Source organism: Argopecten irradians, chromosome 1 (genome assembly GCF_041381155.1).
Source record: "Argopecten irradians isolate NY chromosome 1, Ai_NY, whole genome shotgun sequence".
Taxonomy (NCBI): domain Eukaryota; kingdom Metazoa; phylum Mollusca; class Bivalvia; order Pectinida; family Pectinidae; genus Argopecten; species Argopecten irradians.
The window spans coordinates 47,977,862-48,003,021 of NC_091134.1; the positions used below are offsets into that span (position 1 = coordinate 47,977,862).

The 25,160-nt window shown below is 34.6% G+C and overlaps 1 protein-coding gene across 2 annotated transcripts in view; it reads left to right on the plus strand.

Moving 5' to 3' along the window:
• Positions 1-25,160, plus strand: part of LOC138330648 (endothelial PAS domain-containing protein 1-like) — a 78,256-nt gene that overhangs the window by 40,017 nt on the left and 13,079 nt on the right. Inside the window, exons 3-6 of one of the 2 annotated variants that reach the window (XM_069278198.1) lie at positions 19,465-19,565; positions 19,880-19,990; positions 22,246-22,381; positions 24,880-24,953. In XM_069278198.1, the coding sequence (XP_069134299.1) occupies positions 19,465-19,565; positions 19,880-19,990; positions 22,246-22,381; positions 24,880-24,953 (422 nt within the window). The remainder of the gene's footprint in view (positions 1-19,464; positions 19,566-19,879; positions 19,991-22,245; positions 22,382-24,879; positions 24,954-25,160) is intronic. The other variant, XM_069278204.1, reaches the window with a different exon arrangement.

Genomic DNA, 25,160 nt, shown 5'->3' on the forward strand with positions numbered 1-25,160 from the left:
TCTGATGTAATTCAGTGTACTCTTAAGGAATTGAATTGGAAATATTGATGTATGTTCCTGAATGGTAATAATTTTTTTAGTAATTGTTTCCAGAAAGAATCAGAATTTCCCCTGAATTTCAAATATACGTAATCAACACAATGATGTAACCAAAGTCTTTATTCCCAATGATAAAGTGATGTAATTTGCTTAATGACTTTAAAGTAAATATTTACTCTTACCTGACTTATCTGTCGTCTGAATTTCCTATTTATGATCTAACACCTCACTTAACTGACTCCTGGCTTTACTGACACCTCATTTAAGTGGCACCTGACATTACCAATATTTGACCACATCTGACTTTTATGTTACAAATGGTGCTAAGAACTTCTTCAGGATCTCATAGGACAATAAAGTGAACTCAAACAGTTTGCATGTTTTCACAGATACTTGAAAGGTGCATCTTTGGTATAAGCAATGCAGAAAAGCTATGATAAATATCATCTACCATGCCACTCTGCAAAGAAAACATTTCTAGGCCAGCCAGAGTGAACTCTATATAAACTGAAATAACAGCTTTTAAAGGCTACATGTTCTATCAAATCTCTTTCATTCACACTCTTTGCAGTAAATTATTTTGTCAAAACAAAAGCATTTTAAAAGGATTTCTTTACAAAAAAACAAAAAAGAAATATACATTAGCACATATGTGAGATATTCATTTATGTGTCACTTCTTTATGGTGAATTATGATTTGAAGTTAAAAGATTTTTTAAAATTTCAATATAGATAAAAGCTTTATAGTATGGTTATTGAATTGTCATCATTCAATGTGACACTAGCTTCAGTGATTGTGGGGTTCAAAATACACACATCAATTCCGTGGCAAAAATCACATGTATTTTGACAGTCAGGATCGCAGAACTGTTTGTTTTAAATGGTGTCAGGATCTAGAAGCTGCATGCTAGCTTTATTTAGCAACATAGCGACAGGAAAATTAACTCTAGTTTTTGTATACAAACTGATTCACTTAGATTTGACATAGACACCTCATTGACTGGATCACGACATCACTCCTGCGTTTCATTCTGGATCGCTCCATGCTTGTCTCGCTCAACTATCTTCTTCTTGACATGATTAAGAATAGATTAAATGAGCATTCATTTGGGATTAGAGGAAAGTCATGAAGGAAGAGAAGTAAAGCAATGCCGATTTACAATAAATAGACTACACGCAACTTGTCCGACTTTACAGTCCGAAAGCTGTGTGTAGGGTACGGCAATTACTACGTATATATCTGTCAGCAATGTCCCGCTGTACATCAAAACATCGCATGCCACATGCAACACCCGACTCCATTAATGACTGAAGGGGACTCCACGACAAGAGAGTTCTATTAATCCGAGGGGATAAAGCCGACCATATCGCTGACGATAGCCACCTCTGAGATCACAATGCTACTTTGTCCAAACTAATCAGGGAGTTTGTCCACTATTTACTGGCCATTTGACCTCACTGGACGCTGGGGTGAAAGGTTAAGTCATTTGTCCTGTCTGGGATTGACTTTGTGGCCAGCTGATTTTATTACGGTCCAGCTTGATTGAGACGGGCACATGTCATGTTTGGATGATCAGGAGGACATTTATGTTGATAATGATACGCGAAAAGATTGTCATGTTGTACATTAAATGTAAACAAAGACATAAATATGATTTTACAATCAAAATATAAATTTACATTCTGATGAAATTATTTGCACATTTGTTGATTTTTATTAACAATTAACTGACCAATCAAAGCTAAAAGTACGTATTGCCTGACCAATTAGTGAGGATGATCCAGTATTTTTCAGAATATTTAGAATCAGATATTTTGACTGAAGAAAAATGGATTAAAGATCTATAAATGTTCTTAACAAATTCTAGAAATTATGTCGATATACTATGATGATGAAAATCAAAGGAAAATATTTTGTCTATTTACGCAATTATGAGAAGACTGATTTAGGCTATATATGCCGTCCCCATCCGAGGTATGGTACCTATATAGGTATAAATTTGATGCCTTTCAGAGTGTAAATCTGATTATGTCAGCCAATTCTCAAACACTCATATCACCTTGCACAAAATGGATGCCTAATTACCATACCTTGAACTTTTTTTAGCCACTGACCCGAGTTAACCCGACACACATTCAACAACTAATTGACCAATCCTAATGGTTCAATCCAGGACTGTACTGTGGATACTAGGTAACCACATTTATGGTGAATATTTTTGTCAATGAAAAATGGCAGAATTTTCTGAAATTTTTGGCAGGGTCATGGCGTTTTGATTCTGACAGGTGTCACTGGTTACTTGTGTGCTGTGGTGCTGGTGCGGATTAGCCTATCAATCATTATAATGTTGGTTGCCCAACAGAACGGCATGGCTCAGGTATCGGCTACCATTGTTTCTCTAATGCACTTGTAGGTTACCTGATCTCCTGGGCAACTTAATTGTTGTCGTGGGTTACGCTGACACTTGACCTTCAATATGGCATACATACAGTACGAAGTTTCTAGCAGAATTGTAAACAAAAATTAAAAAAAAAATGGTATTTTTGTCAAACTGTTTCCTGTGCTTATGTTATTCAAGGTGGAATTCACTTTTAACCTCGTCAAACTCTTTCTTGTGTATGTTGATCAAAGTGAAATTCTCTTTTACTGTACATTGGATGTAGGTCCAGAAGGTTCATTGTTACCATGAAGTGGAGTAACGATGAATTTAATCATAAACATTATCTATTATGTATATTTGATTTTGATGTAGAGGATTCTTTACTGGTAATAAACTTTACTGATGTATATGGCCATTGGAGGAAACTCAAATTATGAATCATATCCCAAAGGATATTATTACATATAAAGATTAATTAAGTTTGCTTGAAATATGAAGGTCAATGCTTACAAATCTCAAACATTTTGTATAATAATTGATTAATTGAATAAATTGTAAAGATGTATTTAATTTTGGTGTATGTAATTGAGGTAAAACTTATTCTGATATGATAAAGCGATCAAGTTTGTCTGGCGGATTCGTTACATATCAGATCCTGAACAGGGGTGATTTGATTAGGGTTGCAGTATTCTAATATTTGAGTGCATCTATGGATCTCTCTACAGTGCAGCTAGATTACACAGCATACATTGGAGCCCCAAAATCTATTTGTTTGTTTCGGTTTTTGATCAGTCAGACTGGGTGTTGTATCTGATGGCTACCTTAGTGAAGAAACTAAGGAGAATCTCTAGTTAAAACAAAATTATTTCTATCAGTTCCTTAAAATTTGACCATCTTACTATTTACTGTATATTAATTATGATAATTAAGTTTTGTACATCAGAGTATCTGTTATTTGTTTGTTTGTTAAAAAATCAACATATCGTACGTGCCAATAAATATGACAAATTCTCATTAGTTATAGACATAGGATCATCATATTTATCCTCATTACCTTATAATTACCATAATCACTGCAATGAAACAATACATTAATGTATTGTATGTTTATTTGTTCTCATTCAGTAACAGCCATGTTATTTAATCACTCAGATCATCTTATTCCGTCAGATTATTGAAGCTCCCCTGGGGACCTGCGGGCGGCTCCCTTCCAGCTTTGATCTGTCAATCACTACGTAATTTTGTTGATTGGTATAAATTATTCACTAAGACTAGAAAGAAGGGAATGGGTGATTTTTATACTGTCTGGGTATTAAAAAACCCAGATCGTTGAAAGAAACTAATGAAAACAATGGCTGTGTATAAAGTTTACGCTGATGTCCGTTTGATATTCAATTTACATTTGCCATAATTGAGTCTGAACTAATCAGCAGGGATCAGCATTTGAGCGAAATACAGGTACAAGTCGATTGCCCTCGGTTAATTAACAGATAAAAAGAAGTTTGGGATCGTCAGGTAGGCCATCGAGGACCTGGACTGATTTCCTCTGAGGGTTCCAGCTTATGTTGATACGATTCCCGGGTAATGAGGCTAGTGGGTTTGTTCAGGCCAGCAATCCACCATTGTTTAGTGGTGGCCTCAACCCCCGACACCATGTTGCTTGGTAATTGTGGATCAGCGGGTTTACTGGCCAGAAGCTTTGTGTCATGAAGTGTTTTGATGTATTTCACTCCTTCTTGTCAGCTTTCTTATGGATTGGAGTTTTTGTCCGAGGCGTTGATTACACTTGATTAGTCCATTGGAAGCTATTTTATCTGGACTTGAGAATTAACGGCGAATGTCTTAGACACCATTATCCATTTCACCCTTCATCAGACTTGAACCACTATGAAACATTCCCCTGAATGCTCCCAGTTTTCATCTTAATAACGTCTCCTATTTTACTTTGAGGAGGCTGATTTCGTCTCCATTGTGTGCTGGCTTTGACTTTCCATGTTCAGCGTAAACCTAAAAAAGATATTCACACCAATTAAACCAGTGTTACAAGTAACCAGGGTATTACAGTACAAAGTAATCGTGAACTCTAATCATCTACTATGACATATAGACAAGCTATTGATTTATATTCCCTATAGGGTAAAGGGGAATTATTCATTTAAATGTTTTATGTTGAACATCAAGTTTAACAAAAAAAAGTACCCTTTTTCCTTAATTAGATTTCCGTTTTCTTTGGAAGCAAATATTTTATACATAAAAATAGTCCATTATAAAAAATCATTAATTAGATTTTCTTTTTTTTTCAAAGCAAATACATTCCCTGTATACTGTGGAGAACCTTGATATATTAATGCAGAAATGTCAGACCATCCAAATGCTTTTTGTTTGGTTTATTTTGTGTTTCATTCTACTAAACGCTGAGGTGCTAAGGATGTGCCAGGTTAATGAAAACCAGAGCACTCGGAGACAAAATACTAACCTGTGGTCAACACTGTGTAACTGGTCTATGAATGATAATTTAATTTAACTCGCATCTCAATTCCAACCATAGGCATATATGGAATTTGAACCTGCAGATTGTTAGAGCTCCTATCTGTAGATTGTGCTTTAAGCCATTTTAATGAATAGGAAAATCCTTTCAAACTGATCTTTTTTTACCTGATGTTTAGAATGGTTAATATCTATAGTGTTTCAACCTTGTGTTTGGAATGGTTAACACTTTCACCTGTTGTGGAGAGGCTTGAGCTGATACTAAACAAGCCCATCAGACGCGGGGCTTTGTCATATGGTTTGTGACAGGCTCTATATACGCCCGAGGCAGTCCAGACCCGACAACATCCAACATCCATTGGCTGGATTTGTCTGGCAGTATCAAAAGAGTATTACTTTTCTATCAGCTTTTCAATTAATTACACCTAATTACCTTCAAGATGGAAGTAATCGCACTGACATGTGCCAGGGAATGTAAGCTTCTGATTGAGTCAGATCAAATTCTGTTTTTTATGATCGTCCTGCTGTGTGTGTTTTTGCACACAAGAATAAAAAAATTCGAAATTTTGATGTTGGTTCTTTGCCATGTACTTTGGCACATAATTCAAATTAATTAGAATGTAGAGAAATATATATTACTCAGTATAATAGACTATACTACTGATGGTTTTGTGTTTGCTGTAATGTTACCTTTAATTTCAGGATTAAAATCTATACTTGCTCATCAGTGGAAGACATTTTCCCTTAAACTTGTCATTCCATAATCAACCCATTAACTACCCATGGCACTTAAAAAATGGAAAAAATAAGGAGGCACTTAATAGTACAAAATTATGAATCATTTTGCAAAAGATATCAAATAAAGAAACCTACATAGTTTCATTTTCATTCTGAATTTAATTCAATTTAAGTGAAATTAAGGCTTCGAAAAGGACAGATGCACTAATAGGGATGAGAATGAGCGCTTATTGTGCTGAATACAGTATTTATAACTTCCAACCCTTTATATCCTTTACCTTTTGTTTCTACTCATATAGCCCCTGCATGCCTGCCCCCTCTGACCCCAGTCACTATATCTATTATCTATCCTCATAATTACACCTCTAACTGCCTCCCTTAGCATCCTTCTTCATTCCTACTTTTACCATACATCATTATGAACATCTCTGGATGGTGGGTTCACCCGTTGTCAGTATAATGTGACCGGATGGGGGGTGTTGCTTGGTGTCTTCGGAGGCATGCTTCAGTGATATAGTACTATAAAAAGGGCAACAGTTCCACTATACAAGAAGACACAACATGGAAATACGCAGTCTCCCAAAACACGCACCTCGCACTTCACACACAGTACACACTGCATACATGGTAGGCCGTCCTTACATTACCCTGGCTGTTAATAGGACGTTAATAAAACAAACAAACAAACAAATCACACACACAGTACACACTGCATACATGGTAGGCCGTCCTTACATTACCCTGGCTGTTAATAGGATGTTAAATCAAATAAAGAAACAAAGTTCAAATCCCATGTTGGGCTCTTGCCAGCTACTAACTGCTGGTCTGTGTTTTTTCTCCAGGTACTGGCCGGTTTTTCCCCAACATCTAAACCCAGCATGTCCTTCAATACCTCTGGATGGTAATGGGACATTAAATTATAACCAAATCAATCCTACACCCCAACTATTCCTTCCCTGGTTTTTGAAACAATTGCTCTCCCTCCCTTTTCTCTCTTAATCATTCCATGCTAGCTCCTAGTTCATACCTCAAAACAGGTAGAAGGGAAGAGAAACCTGTAAGGTACTATTGTTGTAGAGGTTGCTGCCCTGTGAGGAATGGCTGCAGGAGGATGTGGTCTCCACACAAAGAACATGCTGTCTAGTTTATTAAGAGTCTTTGTTAGATAAATGTGATTCTACAAGAAAAGAAATATGGGTTCTTGAGAACATTTAGATGTGGTGACTATCGAGACAGTATGGGGTAAATGTCTAAAGTGTATTCCTTTTTATTAGCTATTGGGAGATGATGTGAAGGCCACACCGTGATGCATGGCACTGAAGCTGGTGCCCGCATTTACACCCAGGGCTTGGTCAAGCTGTCTTAAACGACTAATGTTGTGTAAATGAACATGACACTCTGGCATTGTTAGGCCGTTCTTTCTCATCAAGTAAGACTTGGTGTCGAGGAAGGAAATATGTCATAATAAAGTCGGTCTTCTAGCCTAGAAGGATGTGTGTCACCTCCAACAGAAGTCAATTTCGTCTGCAGTAATTCTCACACTTCTTCAAGTAAAATTAAATGACTTGTCCAAAAACTGATATTTTGGACCACACTTTTCGCCAGTAAATCATTCGCCTCGTGCGACGTTTTTGTCGGTTGTTATTCATGAGACTGTTAAGTTTTTAATTGTGTGGTTACTAGTATGGAAGCACATCTTGTATTAAATGCACATGGTGATCAAATGATCACCAAAGTGCTACTCAATCATATGATTTACGGCCGCGCCTTGGCTACACACCTCCTCCCATGCCTGTACAGATTTGACAGTAATAAAACACTGACATAACTCTACAAACCCGTCTCAGACCTTGTCGTACTGTCAGACATTTCACAAATTAGTTTTTGTTTTAAAAAAAGAAACACTCTATAAATTCACAAGTACGTAACTCAGTATTGCATGAATGGTATATTTTATTCCTCTGTCATAAAATGGAGATTGGGTATTAGGGATTTCAAATCACTCCCACCTCTTCCCATCACAATTGCTCTCATGTCACATGTCGTCACTTCATGCTCTGTTTCGATTTCATTGAAGGTGAAGGTCCTACAGACATTTCTTGCTCTGAAAAATTAAATTTGGCTTTCTTTGCGAGAATTTATTTATGCAGGGATTGTTTAATAAAGCCTGAAAGCTTGCTTCTGAATGATTTGTTGAAGGGTCCATCAACAATTTAAATCATTTTTAGCCAAACAAAACTGTTTTAACGACATCTCCAATGATACATACATCAAATACAAACTGAGAGGATCAAAGTGCTATAAAATTGTTAAAACTCTTTGCAAATTATATTCCCTTTTATGGTAAATATAAATCCAGCATAAATTATAAAGATTATCAAAGGACATGATTCTTCATTTGCACAGACCAGTCCATTTCTCAAAATATCATAAACTGCCACACTGCCCGTTGCAGGAGCTGAACAGTAAAACCATGTTATGTGTTTATTCACTGAAGGTTTCTTGACTGATCACTCAGCATTGAGAGCCATGATAGCCAGAGGCTGAGAGAGAGAAGAAGTTAAATCTCAATGGATCTTTATTCTTGTTAATGATAAAAGCTACGGACTATGATCAGAGGGGCCAGTATAATCAAAACTTTGTCCTCACTTCTGTGGTGTGTTTGTTGGAAGGCCCAGTGTATGCTCTGCATACCCCAGGGCAAATCTTGATTTTAATTTGTAAACGTGTGCAGTTTCATATCGTCAAAGCAACAGTTAAAAAATAATTTGCAAAGAGTCTTTTAGAGACGTTTTTATTGCCAGGAAACAATACATTATAGAATTAATTATGTCTCAATCTGAAGGTAGATCAGTGCTGTTAGACTGATAACAATGCTCTGGGGTTTAAAATCCTTGGGGTTGTGTAAAAATAAATGAACCTTATATATAGCAATCATGATGGCATCATTCTCTTGTGGTTGGCTGGGAGTTTTATCTGGAGTCTGGTGCTTTAAATCTTATAACTTAACCTGTGACTCTGGGCAGTAAGGGTCACAAGGGGCCCGTGCGGCACATCCTCAAGGTCATTGTAAAAGAGATTTCACAAGGCAAGCTGAACTTCAGTTCCTTTATAAAAAAGAATACACAGAGAAAAGTCATCATTTTACTACAACATCAAGGCTTGTAACATTTTTATATGACAAGTTTGATTTAAATCCTGACACGCTAGAAATCACTGTTTAAATCTTGATGAAGTGTTTTGATGTCTCTCTCATATCAGTTACTAAAACATAAAAGGTCAAGGCTAATGACATTTTAGGGATTAATGTTTGAACTAATTAATTTATAAAAAAAATCATTAATGCACTTTTAATCTTTCAAATCTACTTGTTTTATCAAATATGATGTCAGCTTTCACGTATTGAATTATGTTTCCAGTTATTCATTGTGAAATGCATTGGCTATTTCAAATGTTTAAAAGAGTTAAATATTTAAAACATTTTAGAATGATATCAGTAAATATATTATTTAGAATATGTCACTGGAATTAATATATGCATGAATGTTAATGAAATAAAAAAAAAGTGTATGGATGAATATCAATAAAAAGCAGAAACTTTGTAAATGAATTGTGCTTATTGGTGAAGCTGTGTCCTGTAGGACATGTGACACAAACATACAAAGGTCATTTTCAAGGTCATCTCATGACTTGTGACTTTATTTTACATTCCACAAACTTTATTTCTAAACCCAGGTTCTTGGATTTTGACTGTATTGTATACATATGTACCTTACTATAAAGAGTTCATGATCAGATTCCAAAGGTCAAGGTAAATGCCAAGGTCACAATTCACTTAATCCACTTTGCTATGGAAAATCCAATTATTGCATTATATGTTTTAACTGTAAGTTTATTATTATATCTAATCTTACCTGTTGTATGGTCTTACCTGGGTATTTAATGTACCATGTTATGATCTGTTTGCATCATTAAGTGATTAAGGTTTAACTTACTCACACAGGACAAAAACATCATCATTTATTTATCTAATTCAAAGGTGTATATCCCAATGTGGCAAATTACTTTTTCTATTAACTGTTTTACAAGTTATTATTTAAATATCATTGTCTTCTGGGTACATTGGCATTCAAATGAAATGTTTAAACAAAAATTCTGCTGTCGTAATATTTTCTGCTAGTTGAGTGAAGCATATAGTTCAACACTTCTGAGTGAAGAATTCCAAGACCTTCTCAACTTGTGACATAAAAAGAACAGGAGAGTTTGACAGGGAAAGATGTGAGTATTTATGAGTGTAATTAATGTTGAGCTTCTAGTCTCAATACATTTGATGTTTACAGCAACACAACCCGGTGTGCCAGGCCGATCCAATACAATGAAATAAAACGAGATGAAAGTGAATCGGTAATGGAGAAAAATGTATAAATATTTGATGGAGAAAAGGTTTCTGTATTTCTGAATGTGATGAGGCCATTGGCTTGTCAATGTATTGTTCCATTATAGGGTTGGAGGCTGAAACGCACCAAACTTGTTATAACTCATCATATATTTACATGTTACTAGTTTTTTACATGGATGAATAAATTGGGTTATATATTTCAGAAAGGCTAATTATGAATAAAGGTAGCTTTGATTAGGCTATATATGTCATGCTTGTGAGCCAGAACCACCTTTTATGGCTGAATTAAGTATTTCTCACGGTGATTTGAATTTAACTATTACATTAATTTATTTGGTGAAAACAATTTTTATTGATTCTGATGATGACATTTTTTAATTGTCTATGAGCATATCAGCTACTTAATATACATATTTCAGTAGGAACCTGAGCTAAGCACTTTTAGCAATTGCAACTGCATTCTGCTTATCTACAAATATACTAGCTATTGTTAACCAACTAATTTTCTTGCCCAATAACCTATTCACAACAATTTAATTTACACCATTAACAGTTAAAACACACTTGATTGTACTAGTAGTTGAAGAATATTTTTCACAACAACTTAATTTCATGGATTAATTACATCATGAAACTTCAGCTTTTTAAGCTAGAAATGTCTCGATATTTATATATATGTTTTTAAGTTGGTTTAAATAAGAAATGTCTTGGAAATATGATTAAAAGTTCATATATGGAAAAGAGTATAATATTTTGGAAAAAAATAACTGTTTAAAAAATTTAATTGGATTAGTATATTGAATTAAATATACATGAACCTGATGATTGTGAAGGATAAAAGCATCTATAGATATTGGTAGAAGTCATTAGGCATTTATAATTGGACAATTTCCGAACAAGTAAATTCCTTAAAAGTTTCCTTTAATGAACCATTAATTCAATGTGGTTGTTGTCTTTGTATCTAATGTTTGAACTGATGCGACAAATTGGATGTGAACGCTGTATATGGTTGTTTGACTCTTGTGTTCCTAGTGTATTTACCTTAATACTCCCCGGAAATACTTTAAATCTGTCTAAAGAGATGCATAACACAGTCACACTCCGCATTTCAAACAAGCGACATAATTAAAATCCCCGAAAGGCTTCTCATGTATGTAGCCATGATCGCTCAGGTGTGACCAGTAATATTGTAGGTCGACGGAAAGATGACATCATGGCTTCAATTGATGAAACAAATTGTGTGTTTTTCTGACGATTTTATTTGTTTTGATTATCTGTCACCTACGGTGATGTGGCAAAGATGGCCACCTCTAGTCATGGATGAGTGGTTTGCATCTCTTAGATCCGTTGATTGGGGTAGCTTAGTACATCACTCACCTTTGTCTTTGAACTGGCCAGTTAATGCAATACAAAGCCAACAATCCAGAGCTATTGGAAGTCATTGGATTAATGAAATTTATTAGAGATAACCATCACAGCTACTGAACACAGACCTGTTACCAAAGCCTCCCCAACCCTCGACGTATTATAGTGATTCTTTTCAAGAAGTGAAGCTTTGCATGATTGGTCAAGTGCGAAGTTACAAACTGAAAGCCGGACTAATTATCGAATCAATACTAGACACTTTCCTTACTTCCTGTTTGCCATCAATCAAAGAGAGGGGAGATAACTCTTTAGACATTCATTTGTACAGCTCTTGAGTTGTTAATGATATTTAGATGTGTATAGCAGAAAAAAGACTCCTGAAAGGAACTAATTAACAAAAGGTCCCTTTGAAGTATTTATTTAGAAACAGAGATGATACATAATGTTTCCATGTTGTAATGGAATGTTTATTTTGAGAAAGGCAGTAATGTGTCTAGATTTATAGAATGCTTATCTTAATATGACATGGTGTTTCTTCCTGTTGAGATACTGTACATATTTTCAAGAAATCACAAGTTAGTCTGATATTTTGCCTTCACATATTATATAGTTATCTCCCTTGCGAGTAGGTATTGATTCTGACGTCATTATTTTGTGAGCGTAACACTGAAAAATATTCACAAACTCATGACATCACAATAGATACCTACCTGCAATGGCAGTAAACCCTTTGATATGCAAAGACGGAATAATAATTTACACTTGCAGTTAAAAAATTAGCTGATGTGAACTTTTGTACCAAAGCTAAATAGTATCTCCCACTAGTATCTACTCATGGTGTTAGGGTGAATGATGATTTTCATACTATGATTCTAGAACTACCCTTGATTGAAAATGCCAGCAACTGGTTGTAGGTTGGTGTTTTTTTCTCCATGATATCTGGCTTTCCTCCAGCACCAAAACCTTAGACGTCCCTATCATTAGGTGATCATTACCTGATGGAATAAAGCACCAGCAAACCAAATTTTCTAAACTTAACACTAAGAATGTACCTTATTTCATTCCTCATTTTACTACGTATTAAATCTGTAGAGATAGATCTGATGGAAAGATGATTAATTTAATTATGTAGATTCGGTGTGCTAATAAGCTAATGCTGGAAATGCTAACTTTTACCTGTGGCTTTCATGTCCTTTGATAATAAAGATAAAGTTGGATTGATCTTACCAGTGTCGGTGGCTTGGGACCTGAGAGTTGAGGAATCAACGAGCAGACTACCTTGTATTAGTGACTTGATCACCTATCTGACAACACACAAAGTGAATTAGCAACTTAGCCTAGGGCTAATCACTATTGGTCGGTAACTTTATGTACTGGGGTACATCTATACGACCGATCTGCACTTCATGAAACTTTGTGTAATCTGTGGAATTATTCTCGAGCACAACTGATATAAACTAGGGGCATAAAACCTACATCTGAGAGGTGTATGGTCACCAGACTGGTTAGTTTGACAATTAGCATCAATTAATATTCTGATATCAATGTTCTGCTGTTTTGGTGTCTGTTATTATGTTTTAACCCACTCAATTAATAAAAGATTTAAAGCATATTGAAAATTGTAATGAATGACTCAGAGCTGTTGTCCATTCAACTTTCATGGTTTCTTTTAACAGTTTCAAACACAAAAATATTATCAAGATTCAAATTACATTTAAAAAGTTAACAGAGCTTTTTCACTCATCGTCTCAAATTATTTGGTTAGATCTTTGTCATCAGCCTATAAAACAAATGGAAGCACTTAACAAGATTAATAAGTTTGATCTGTCTGTATACGTGGAAATCAAATGTTTGATAACTATACTATTCATTTTGTGTTATTCTTCTTTCTCTAGTAGATAAACTTTTGTTGTACTCATGAACAGCTCTTTGGCTTTTGTCAGTTTGTATCCACTTCATTTAAGTATTTTTAACTTCTTTGTCAACAACAAACAAAATATCAGATTTAATCACGTAAACTAACAGCAATGAGATATTTCTGTTTGTTTACTTGATTAAATCTGATATTTTAAAAAAAATCAAAAAAGGAATGATATACATTTTTGCTTAACAATGAAGATGTCTTGCCAAAAATACCAAATCCCTTTTTCTGGGTCGTGAGCCTCAGACCCATGTAGAATTGGGTTGCCAGTATGTTACCCTTATTGTCATTTTATTGGAACGTTTGCTTTCCAGCACCAACAAAACCTAGCAAGTTCTTCAATGGGTTTCTCCCTAGCACATACAAGATTAGCAAGCCAAACATTTCTCACATTAAATTTAAAAAGTGATACCTGTATGTTTATTAAGTGCAAAAAATATCATTACTGGAAATGCCTTATGCCCCAGACTTTAATACCAAATGTGTGTGATTGTGAAGTGATATGAATAGTTGCCAAATTTCATGTTAAATAAATCTGCCCCTTGAAATTAAAGTTAGGATCAAATTCGAAAGGAAAGTAATTACCAGAAAGATTTAATTATCTCGATATCATGTTGCCTAATTCCTTTAAGGAATTCTTTGTTGAATTGAAACTATTACTCTCTACATAGTTTGTGCTGCCTTTCAATGAAAATAAGTCTTACATGAGTTTCCTTTATAAAGATTATTTTCCTTTAAGTTGAGATTTTTACATATGTTTAACATTTGGTGGATGTAAGTAATATTTTTTCTTGGCTTTTAAAGAAAACAATTCATTGACAAACTGAGCCAGTTAGAAGCATGTAAAATTATATTTACTAATAAATTCATAATAAATTCAATATTACAATATAGGTTTATGCATGAAAAATGAAATGTAGCTTGTTTCCTATCAAAAGCTAATTATTTTATACTATTGCCATTAAGTATTAGCTTCATATTGTACACTTGTTTTTGAAAGACCAGAATGTTGGAGAAAGCTTTGAAACCATAAAATGGAATTTTAGAAATTATATCACAATGAAGCTAAGACATTGAGCTTGCTTCATTTTTGCTTCGTAAGTGCTCTAAATATGCTGTTTCTAGTCAAGTCGATGATTTCCCCGTCAGTAGCAAATGGAGCGGAAATTCGCTCATGATTTATTGTTTAATTGCCTAGCTTCATCCATCACTCCCGAGATAGAGTTTCAGTACCATTTTAAATCTATCAGGGGTGGGCTGTGTCTAACACAAATCCTCCGCAATTGTCTCCATCTCGGTTTTCTCGAGTTGTGTAAATCTTAGTGACACAAACTTGACGTAAATCTCCTTGAAGGAGTCGGAGTAAATCAAAGAAAAGAGGCTGAAGGTAGTGGAGCTATGGATCAGGTGTCTAGCCATTTCTAATAAATCCCTACACACAGACATTGTTAGGTTCTAATGGGTAGCACATCTTTCTATTGTCCTTTATAACCAATTTTTAAAACAAAGGAAGTTGGGGGGGGGACTATTAGAGTGACCATGTAATGATACAAATAACACCATGAATTTTTGTCAAGATTGTGATTTAGTAATCATCTAGTTTTATATAAGACTCCGCTGGACTGATTTATTTTAAACCTTTGCGACACTGGTTGAATTAAATAGGATTTTATATTGGAAGGGATATAATAGGAACAGTAGTTTTGTATGGAGATAAATTATTTGTTTGAATCAGACTCTTTATTACTAAAAGTGACATAGATAGTGAATTATGTTGTAACTTGTTTGAGATAGGTATGGAACACAGAAATAAAGGTACTTAAAAATGAAAAAAAGGATGCCAATTATATAGTCGCAAGTTAAACCTCTTTCTTTCTAAAATTGATGTATCATGGAAAGCTAGGTTGAGTTTTCTTTAATACGTAGTGAGAATTGCCAAGGATTACCAAGAAATCTATTCAGCTAATTCACCCCTTTTAAGACACCATTGCTTTCTTCTGATTCTTAAGAGTGGAAGATATAGTTCATTTTAAAATTTAATGGGTGAATTTGATCAAATAAACTGGCCAATGAGTCTAAATTATAGATATCATAATTTTATATGCTTAGGTTCAGCTGTATTAACACTGCATATGTAAAGATTGGATTTGGTTTTCCATGCATATGAAATCAAAAGTTATGTTTATTATATTTATTTATTTTAAACAATGTTCTAGCAATATGGGTTGTGACATCACATTGATGGTTGGTTATTATTTAAGTTCCACACAAATCCATCAGAATCATCCTGCTAACATACCTACAAGTATTTTGAATACCAATATGAAATGTATAATATTGAATGTATAATATTGTGTGAATACTAAAAAATATCTTGTTGTCTTACATGCTAGTTTTCCGTGATCAAAACTAGCAATAGCTGTAGATTGGATCCATGTGTTCTAACATTGCTGACTCCTGTTGTGTTGGAAGCGAACAGATTTGACATCGTAACCATCATAAACATCTCTTTATAAATTTCTCACTTACAGTTTTTCGGCAAATATGGATTACTTTCTTGAAGCTTGGGTATCCTAGCACTGGAATCAATACCTCTATCTAGACAGAGGATGTCTTAAATTTGTAGTTGTGACATAGAAAATTTAAATTTTATTGATTTTGTGGTGTAACGTAGTGAATTCAGTCATGCTTGCATAATATACCTCTAGAGTTTCAGTATGTACACTTGGTATACCATTATGACTTAAATTGTCTAGCCAAATTGATTTTTGAAGGAGTAAGAAGAGGGAAAAAAATGAAATTTTGAATCGATTTGTCATCTTATGTTAGTTGTATTGGAGTTACATATTCATACAAAATGTAACTATTGTGTTGTGAAAAGTTAGATTTGTATAACCAACTGTTTGTTGAAAAAAGTATTAATTGGCTTGTTCCTAGTGCTCTGAAATACTATAAAAACCAAGAGAATTCCATTGTAAGTATTGGGAACATGCCTAAATATCACAGGTGTTTGAAATCTGAGATTTATATTAGTGACACGGATATCTGAGCTTGTGATATAATCAACAAAAGCTTTAGAAATTATGAAAATATGTATGGATATGTAATTCAGGAATATAAACGGTGGCCTGAGTAGATTTCCGCATTTATAAAAGTACAACAAAATGTGCAGTGTCATCGTGTCTTTATCTGGTGACAACACATGTTACCTGGCAGTGGCCTTGGTTTTAAATCGTTATATACATACAGGTGTGTCTATAAAAGGTTATCCATTATGGAAATATTCAGGAAATGCTTAAGAAAATAGCAAAAAGCTATGAATAATTCTCATAGACTTTTACATGTATCTCAAGCATAATAAAGCCCTATGGAAAATTCACATGTATTACCCAATCATTATCATTAGCTCTGATAGCAATGCCCAGGTGTTTCTCAATCATAAGCTCTAATGACAATTTGCAGGTAATATTAAGGATTTGAAAGCTTATTTTACATGTTTTTTGTTAGAATAAGCTCAATCAAAATTTTATAGAGTTTGCATAGTCTGTTTTCTCAGGGATTCTAGTTAAAGACAATTGTTAGTCATATTTTAAAGGTTAGCTATATTTAAACTTTACACATATTTCTCAATGTTTTGATCCCACATTTAAAAAACATGTATTTCTTAAGGATAAACTATCATAACAATTTGCAGATAGTCAAGGTAAGGTTTAATGGCAATGATACAATACAAAGACAAACCTTTAAATGACACATACAGCCAGTATGTACGTCCTGCTGATAACACAGGTAGGCTACAGGTGTATCCAGATGTACTTTTAACAGGTGAAGTGATACCTGTTTCATTATTCAGCACAGAAAATCTACAGGTCTCTTGTTTCATTAGGAAGTCCTTATGATTAAGGGTTATTGTCTCTGGGAAATTAAATTTTGTTTAAACCTTTGGTTGTAATACAGGATACAGTATTTCATTGCTAATTGATAAAGATGAACTACAATATATTATTTTGTAAATATTAATTAAGACACAACATTATGTATCTTTGGCACTGACTGAATTTGTTAAGTATATTATTTAGGGAATGATAAATCCTTTGCAGATATCCAATCCAATCTTTATACAGAAGTTCTAGTGCTATCTCACTGAACCACACTACTGAAGACATTCAACTGGTTATTCTTTACTCTGCATTGTTTATCACAACTACAAGGGAGGGTTCAGGTTCGGGAACATATACTTTCAACAATATCATGTCAATGTAAATGAAGTCTGGGATAATTCGGAGACATCAACAGAGCTAGATGAATGCTAAAGGGTAGCAGTGAGGCATTTCTTTGAGGAGGATAATTTAGATATTGTATTCATACAGTTACCTTTTAGAATCCTACCTTGAGAGTTACATGTGTTGATATATGTTCTGTAACTAAGGGAAAGGTTTTAATTCATCGTTCAAGTGTTTACCGTATTTGACCCAATAAGCGCCCAGGGCGCTAAAAAAATTGGTAAAAATGAAAAGGTGTTAATAAGTCAAAATTATTGGAAATCTATACCGTTTTATGTAATTTTGGTCCTGAATTGAGGCCTCAAAAAGGGGGAGGGGCACTTATAGGGACATGGGCGCTTATTGGGTCGAATATGGTATGTCAAAAACTGAAGTCATATAGGAAATATTTAAAAAATGAAAAAAACAGAAATGTAAACAAAATGTTTCAGATGTATATACATGTATTCAGATTGTTTTGACCTTTGGATATTATTAGTTGTTTATATTTGTTTGGCCGTGCGATATACGTACCAGAATATTTTACCATATATTCCCACTGCCTCAGGCCAGATAGATATTCTGGTCTGTTACACATCCACTCTGTATATAAATATTTGATCCCTTAATTATTGGTTACGCTGATGGAAATGGAGATAATCCATGTATGTAGGGTGAAAACTGGTCAGAAAATAAGTTAAAGTGCCATGTGACAGTCAGAGAATAAAATAAAATACATTGTCACTGTACAGTTGGGAAACAAGCAGATTTTCAGGAGAATTTTATTTTTTTAAATGTTACCATCCCTATGTATATATTATGTGTGCAACTTGTATCATATAAAAGGGAGTTTTTAATTCCTGAAAACGTTGACAGATGGTTGCAGGTAAGTAGCCAATAGGAAATTGCATAATCGATGATTTTTACTATTTTATATGGAAGGTACACTATGGTAATCAAATTCAGGTACCGGTAAATCGCTATAATATTTCAATTCCAATGCAACTATACTGGAACAGTAACCCTTCCACCTCTGTTGCTTTCTTTGCACATGGAAATTTCTTTATCATTTCATTTCAAAAACATTTTTATTGAATCAAAAGATTCAATTTGGATCGGTTATCAGGCAAAACCTATATACGCCCTCTCGATATGATTACATGCATGTATATAGAAGCTTATTCTTCTCAAATTACAACTATTCCAAGTTAGGGGATATTTCTAAAATATCATTAAGTTAACACCTCTCTCCCCAAGTTTTATTACCTATTTCTTGAATCATTTTTCATTTCTTTGATTTTATTTAGTCACTTTGCTCCTTCCTTTTATTTTTCATCTTTCAAATATTTCATTCCTATCTATTTTGGAACCACAGTTTTTCACCTGGTCCTATATGAAATGGAATTTAAACTGACTATTAAGTAGGTCGTAAGCGCTGACCCTTGCCTAATTCCTGGAGATGATAGATAACCTCTAGTTGTTACCAGATCCGTGTCCAACAAAAGACCAGCTCTTGTTTATCAGATGAACTACTGAACGTTTGTACTAATCCACGATCCAGTTATACAACCATGCCTTAAATTTAACAGAATTTCTTTACAGATAAAAAATGACATTTTTCCACATCTATAGAATGATATATTCACATATTATATTGCATATATCCCAAGGGAAATTATCTATAAATAAGAAATTAGAAACTTTTTGTGGCAATGAACAGCCTATCACTTGAACCTGAGTGTACTTTTCATAATGTCTTGTTTTACCTTCTCAAAAAACATTGGAACTTTACTAGATATGTAGACAGATATTTAACTACCACCTAATAAAACTTTAACCTTTAGCCTATAAAACCTTTGACCTTTTTTGCAGCTGTGCTTCCAGACAGATATAACCTTGACACCCATCATCTGATTGGACGCTCACACCTCTTCCCTGACCCTGGCTTCTCCGAGGGCGACAGCATCTTACAGGTACCTTACAAACAGCTGAATAATAAATGATTTAAAATAAGGAGAAAGCATTAACATATCCCAAAACATTAAGAAGGATACTGAGTTAGAATTTATGAAAAATATTTTAAAATTCCCCTTTATAATAATGAAAGAAAAACAAAAAACCAGTAAGTACATTTGTACGTTGCAATTTGAACAAGCCTCCATCATACACAGAAACTAAATTTATTTGTATTGTGGTAAATATGACGAGATTTTCTGAGTGAATATTTTAGAAGTTGTTGATCTTTCTGTTCTGTTTGTATTTTAGTTCTTCTATATTTATGATGTAGGTGGCAATATATATGTTTCAGGCCCTATATGGCTTCCTATTTGTCGTAACTTGTGATGGCGAAGTTTTCTTTGCTTCTCGAACAGTGGAACAGTATCTGGGCTTCCATCAGGTAATTCTTAATGCAGTAGTCAAACCTGCAATAAAAGACACTTGTCTTTAAAGGACTGACTCAACAACCTCATTTGGTGCAATATATATTGACCTCTGTATTAAATACACCTGTCTATAAAGGACAATTTTGGTTTGTGTCCTTTATAGACAGGTTTGAATCGTAGTATTTAAGTGTTTTTTTTATTAATTACATTCGCATGCTTGCTTTGAATAAATCTTTTGCAATTGTGATAGACAAACATATACATTGAAAATAATTTTTATTGACTTCAGACAAATCCCTGAAACGATACTTCAGGAACTGTTTTTCTCATTACCATCTAACATTTACATATATATGTGACTTCCTTTTTCTAAGAGTTCATTATTGTTTGATTTGCTCTCTAGGTGTTACTTGTCATGTAAAACAACATCAAAAACAGCTTAAATTTACATTGGATCGTTCGGAAATGAAAAAAAATAATAGATCTGACCAATAATTCACTGTGATAACACTATAAATCAGCATACGGCCTACGATAACTCGTCTAACCCACCTTTGAACAGACGGTTGAAGGAACATATAACTTGGATTGAGACACAACTTAAATGAGGACTGCTGTGAGTTAGCTCATCTTGCCATGCTAGACCATGATACATTAGCGACACGCAGAGACGAGTCCATGTCATGCTTAACCAACTGTTTAGGTGTCGCACAGAAATCACCTGGTAATTCTCCGACCCAATAGAAATAAACTTCCGATGGGCCGCCATGGGAGGAGGATTTAAAATCATGATGCTGGTCATAACTTGTGTTGGATTCTCCCCGTTGTGTAAATAGTGCCAAGTTAAAATAGAATGTTACTGTGATCTCTAGCTGTAAAATTGCCAATGTTACCCATGACGCAGCTTAAGGAGAAATTTAGTCGGTTTTTCTTGCATTATTTGAAAAGCTTCAATAATTCTATATACATCTTTTGGCAATTCTGCAGTAATGAGGGGCCGCGGTTGACTGAATCTGTTCGGAGCGAGCTATTATTATGGTCTTCAGCATATTTATGTCTAATTGGGGACTAAACGTCTCATCCTCCATCAGCATTTATCTTTGTCCATGAGATATAAAATCTCTCTTATTTTAAGAGCGAGATTCAACCATTGATTTTAAAGTCAGACCTCACAATTAATTAGCAGCATTAGAGACATTTGCCATAGCAGTTAAGTAGAGATTATGCTAAGCCTTATGGCGGTTTTAAATTTACCAAAAAGCCGAGCTGGATCACCAAGGAAATGATTGTCCCCTTATTCTCCTCTAATACCATCGCCATTGACAATGGCGTTATATTGTGACGTCCAATATACTCCACTTAACACTAATATTGTCGCCGGACCTCATCGCATGGAAATGGCTCCTGAAGCTTTCCTACAGCCATCACAGCCTTCAGTAACGAATCAGTCGGGACACTTAGACTCCCATCAAATGGGAATCGTATTTAATTAGTGTCTTTTAGATAATAGGCTACTGCATAGCTTTTCTGTGGTCGATCTGACTCTTAAATTCTTTAACGGTTTAATTTTAAGAAAAAGAGATTATCCTGAGGATATTTTCAGGACGATTTCACTGGTGTTTAGGAGTCAGTTCAAATTGATAGCTACAGCCATTGTAAGATTGCAGAATACTAGAACACATTATCAATTAGTTAATCATCCATTCTCATTGCTATTACGAAAGGCAGAATGAAATTGCTAATCACCATAGTAATTTATGCCAGTTCTTTGATCCCTAACTGGAGAAATAAAAAAAAAAAAACATTTAAAAAATCAAGCTGATTTTGAAACAGGCATGACTTTGTTTAGTATAAAACAAATCTAAATTATTACAATTTTTATGCTGTTTGATTTATTTCAAATACATGTATGGATATTTTCTAAAATTTTGAATTTAAAAATGTTTGTTGACAGTTTTTTATTTGTTGTGAATCACTCTTTTTCAATATTCTATAATTAATATACAATGTAATATAAAATGTATGGATATTTTCTAAAATTTTGAATTTAAAAATGTTTGTTGACAGTTTTTTATTTGTTGTGAATCACTCTTTTTCAATATTCTATAATTAATATACAATGTAATATAAAATTCAGTTTTATAGGTAAGACAGTTTAGCACAAATTCAAATTTAATTTCAAGTGAAAACAGTAAAACAAAGAATCCCTTTTTTATTGAGTTTACTGCCTACAAGTAACCTACTAACACATCTTCTTTGTTTTTGACAGTCGGACATCATTCATCAAAGTGTCATGGAGCTAATTCATTCAGAGGACCGAGATGAGTTTAAGAGACAGTTAACATGGAACTCTGCTCTCCCTTCAGACAAGTCAACACTTCCTCTCCATGAGGCCATGATGCCAGGTAAGTCTCCCTTCAGATAAGTCCACATTTCCTCTCCACAAGGTCATGATGCCAGGTAAGTCTCCCTTCAGATAAGTCCACACTTCCTCTCCACAAGGCCATGATGCCAGGTAAGTCTCCCTTCAGATAAGTCCACACTTCCTCTCCACGAGGCCATGATGCCAGGTAAGTCTCCCTTCAGATAAGTCCACACTTCCTCTCCAAAAGGCCATGATGCCTGGTTAGTCTCCCTTCAGACAAGTCAACACTTCCTCTCCACAAGGTCATGATGCCAGGTAAGTTTCCCTTCAGATAAGTCCACATTTCCTCTCCACAAGGTCATGATGCCAGGTAAGTCTCCTTTCAGATAAGTCCACACTTCCTCTCCAAAAGGCCATGATGCCTGGTAAGTCTCCCTTCAGACAAGTCCACACTTCCTCTCCAAAAGGCCATGATGCCAGGTATATAAGTCTAGACAAGTCCACACTTCCTCTCCACGAGGCCATGATGCCAGGTAAATCTCCCTTCAGACAAGTTCACACTTCCTCTCCACAAGACCATGATGCCTGGTAAGTCTCCCTTCAGACAAGTCCACACTTCCTCTCCACAAGGCCATGATGCCAGGTAAGTTTCCCTTCAGATAAGTCCACACTTCCTCTCCACGAGGCTATGATGCCAGGTAAGTCTATTCAGACAAGTCCACACTTCCTCTCCACGAGGCTGTGATGCCAGTTAAGTTTAGAATATTCCAACATATTATCCTGCAATGCTATTACATACCAAGCTGGCAGTAAGCCCTTTCCAGGCTTCGGCCAATATTTATTTTGAAAGAACCTTTTCTTTTTCTTTTCTTTTTCTTATTTATAGTCCATCTGTACTATTATCTCAAGGCTTGAAATATTTTTAAATCATTGGTCTCAAATATTCACCAACCTCTAATCAATACCTGGTATCCTCTGAAAATATTCAGTTCTGTTCAGTAGGCTAAGTGCTTTCCTGAATCCTAGATATAATGTCTTTTTCTGCTATAAGAACCCTGTATTAAGTAAAATTGTTTTAATTCTGATCATGTTCAAGATACTATAAATTGTGTTTCCATGCTTGTCCATATATAAATCATGGGAGAAACAAGATAAAGGAAAACATTTATTTGTCATGTATTTATTGTCCATAAAATCATTAAATGATATCAGTGTAAAAAAAAATTTAAAAAATCAGGATTTTTGAAAATAAATTTGTTATGGAAATGCTGTTCTATACATGCTGTTTTTCAGTCAACACATTTTTAGAAGTTACTTCTTTGTACCATTTTACCGTTTTTATCTGAGTAAAATGGTGCATTGCATTCTTTATTTGGTGTGCCAAATTGGATCTGATGCATTTAAACTGTGCAGTAGTCATGGAAACAGTACTACAAGACCCTAATTTTAAGACAGTTTGATGTCGTCGCTGGCTGAAAGAGGCCTTTATATTCTTTCCCAGAAAAGTGCTTTAGTTAGGAAATCCTGTGTCAAGCTAATGCTAGTGTAACCACCGTCGTAAAGAGGGAATCGACAGTCAGAGAGAAACATTGTCACTGTCAACATTGTGTTCGTCTCTTCTGCCGACTGGGGAAGGAAATTGTGTGTCGCAACAAGGTTTTTAGCTGTGGCTTTCTGGCAACTGATTACGCCCTGACAGGTGTAACTACTGTGTGCAATCTCCAGTGGAGACACAAATTGAAATGACTCTAATGTGGCGGGCAGAATCCTGGCACTCTTATTGATCGTTGTCAAAGAACCAAGTCACTTTCTGCTCCCGATCCTTGCATTGTGTCTTGTGGTTTCTTCAGGTCTTTAATTTCTGAGTTGTGTGCAGATTCTCCTGGGCAATTACACAATGTTTGTAGACAAGATCCGTATTAATCTTGGTACAAAGAAAAACAATAAAAACACAAAATCGGATAGTCTAGCTGACTCCAAGATTTCGGGTTTGAATTCAATATGCTTGATAATGCTGGTGTTTCTGAGACTGGGATGGTAGTACTGTCAGGGTAATTGAAGGAGATGGGCTAGAATCTCTTTGAGGATGAGGAGAAAAAACAGTTCAATGAATGGTTTGAGATGCACTGCAAAGGAGAAATTGCTCAATCAGTTGCTGTAACCGACTCATTTAAAATTGAACATCCTGATATCAATTAAAATGTTTGGTTTTATCTGTCAATAAGTCTGTCATATAGGTGTGTCTTATTTTGTGTAAATGTTGTGATATATATGTATGTATAGATTTACTTTTTTGGACACTTTGTGGGTTGCCTTTTTCTGTGGTATAGACTTAATACAGGAACTGTTAGCAATGTTGGACAACACTATTTAAATTTAGGTAATTGTTAGGGGAGGGTCCTCAATTGGATGTTTGCTGTTTGTAAAGTGCTGGGGGAGTAAAGAAAAATATGTACAAATATAAATTTATTGAACCTTTTGAAATGATCTTTTATCTATATTTTTCATAAATGTTAAAAATTTCTTGTTTGGTTACAGAAAATTATCATCACATGCATCGTTCATTCACTGTGAGGTTCCGGTGTCTCCTGGACAACACATCTGGCTTTATCGTAAGTGTTTATCAATGACCACATTACACTTTCTATGGCATAACTCTACTGGTATTCTCTGAAGTAGTGGTTCAAAATCTGCTCATAAGCTAAATTTCAAAATAATTTATTAATGTCTAGCAATTTAGAAATCATTATGCTTTTAAGTCAAGTTATTTTCTTAGCTACCATTATTATATTTTAAATTTCGTTACTTGAAAAAGAATA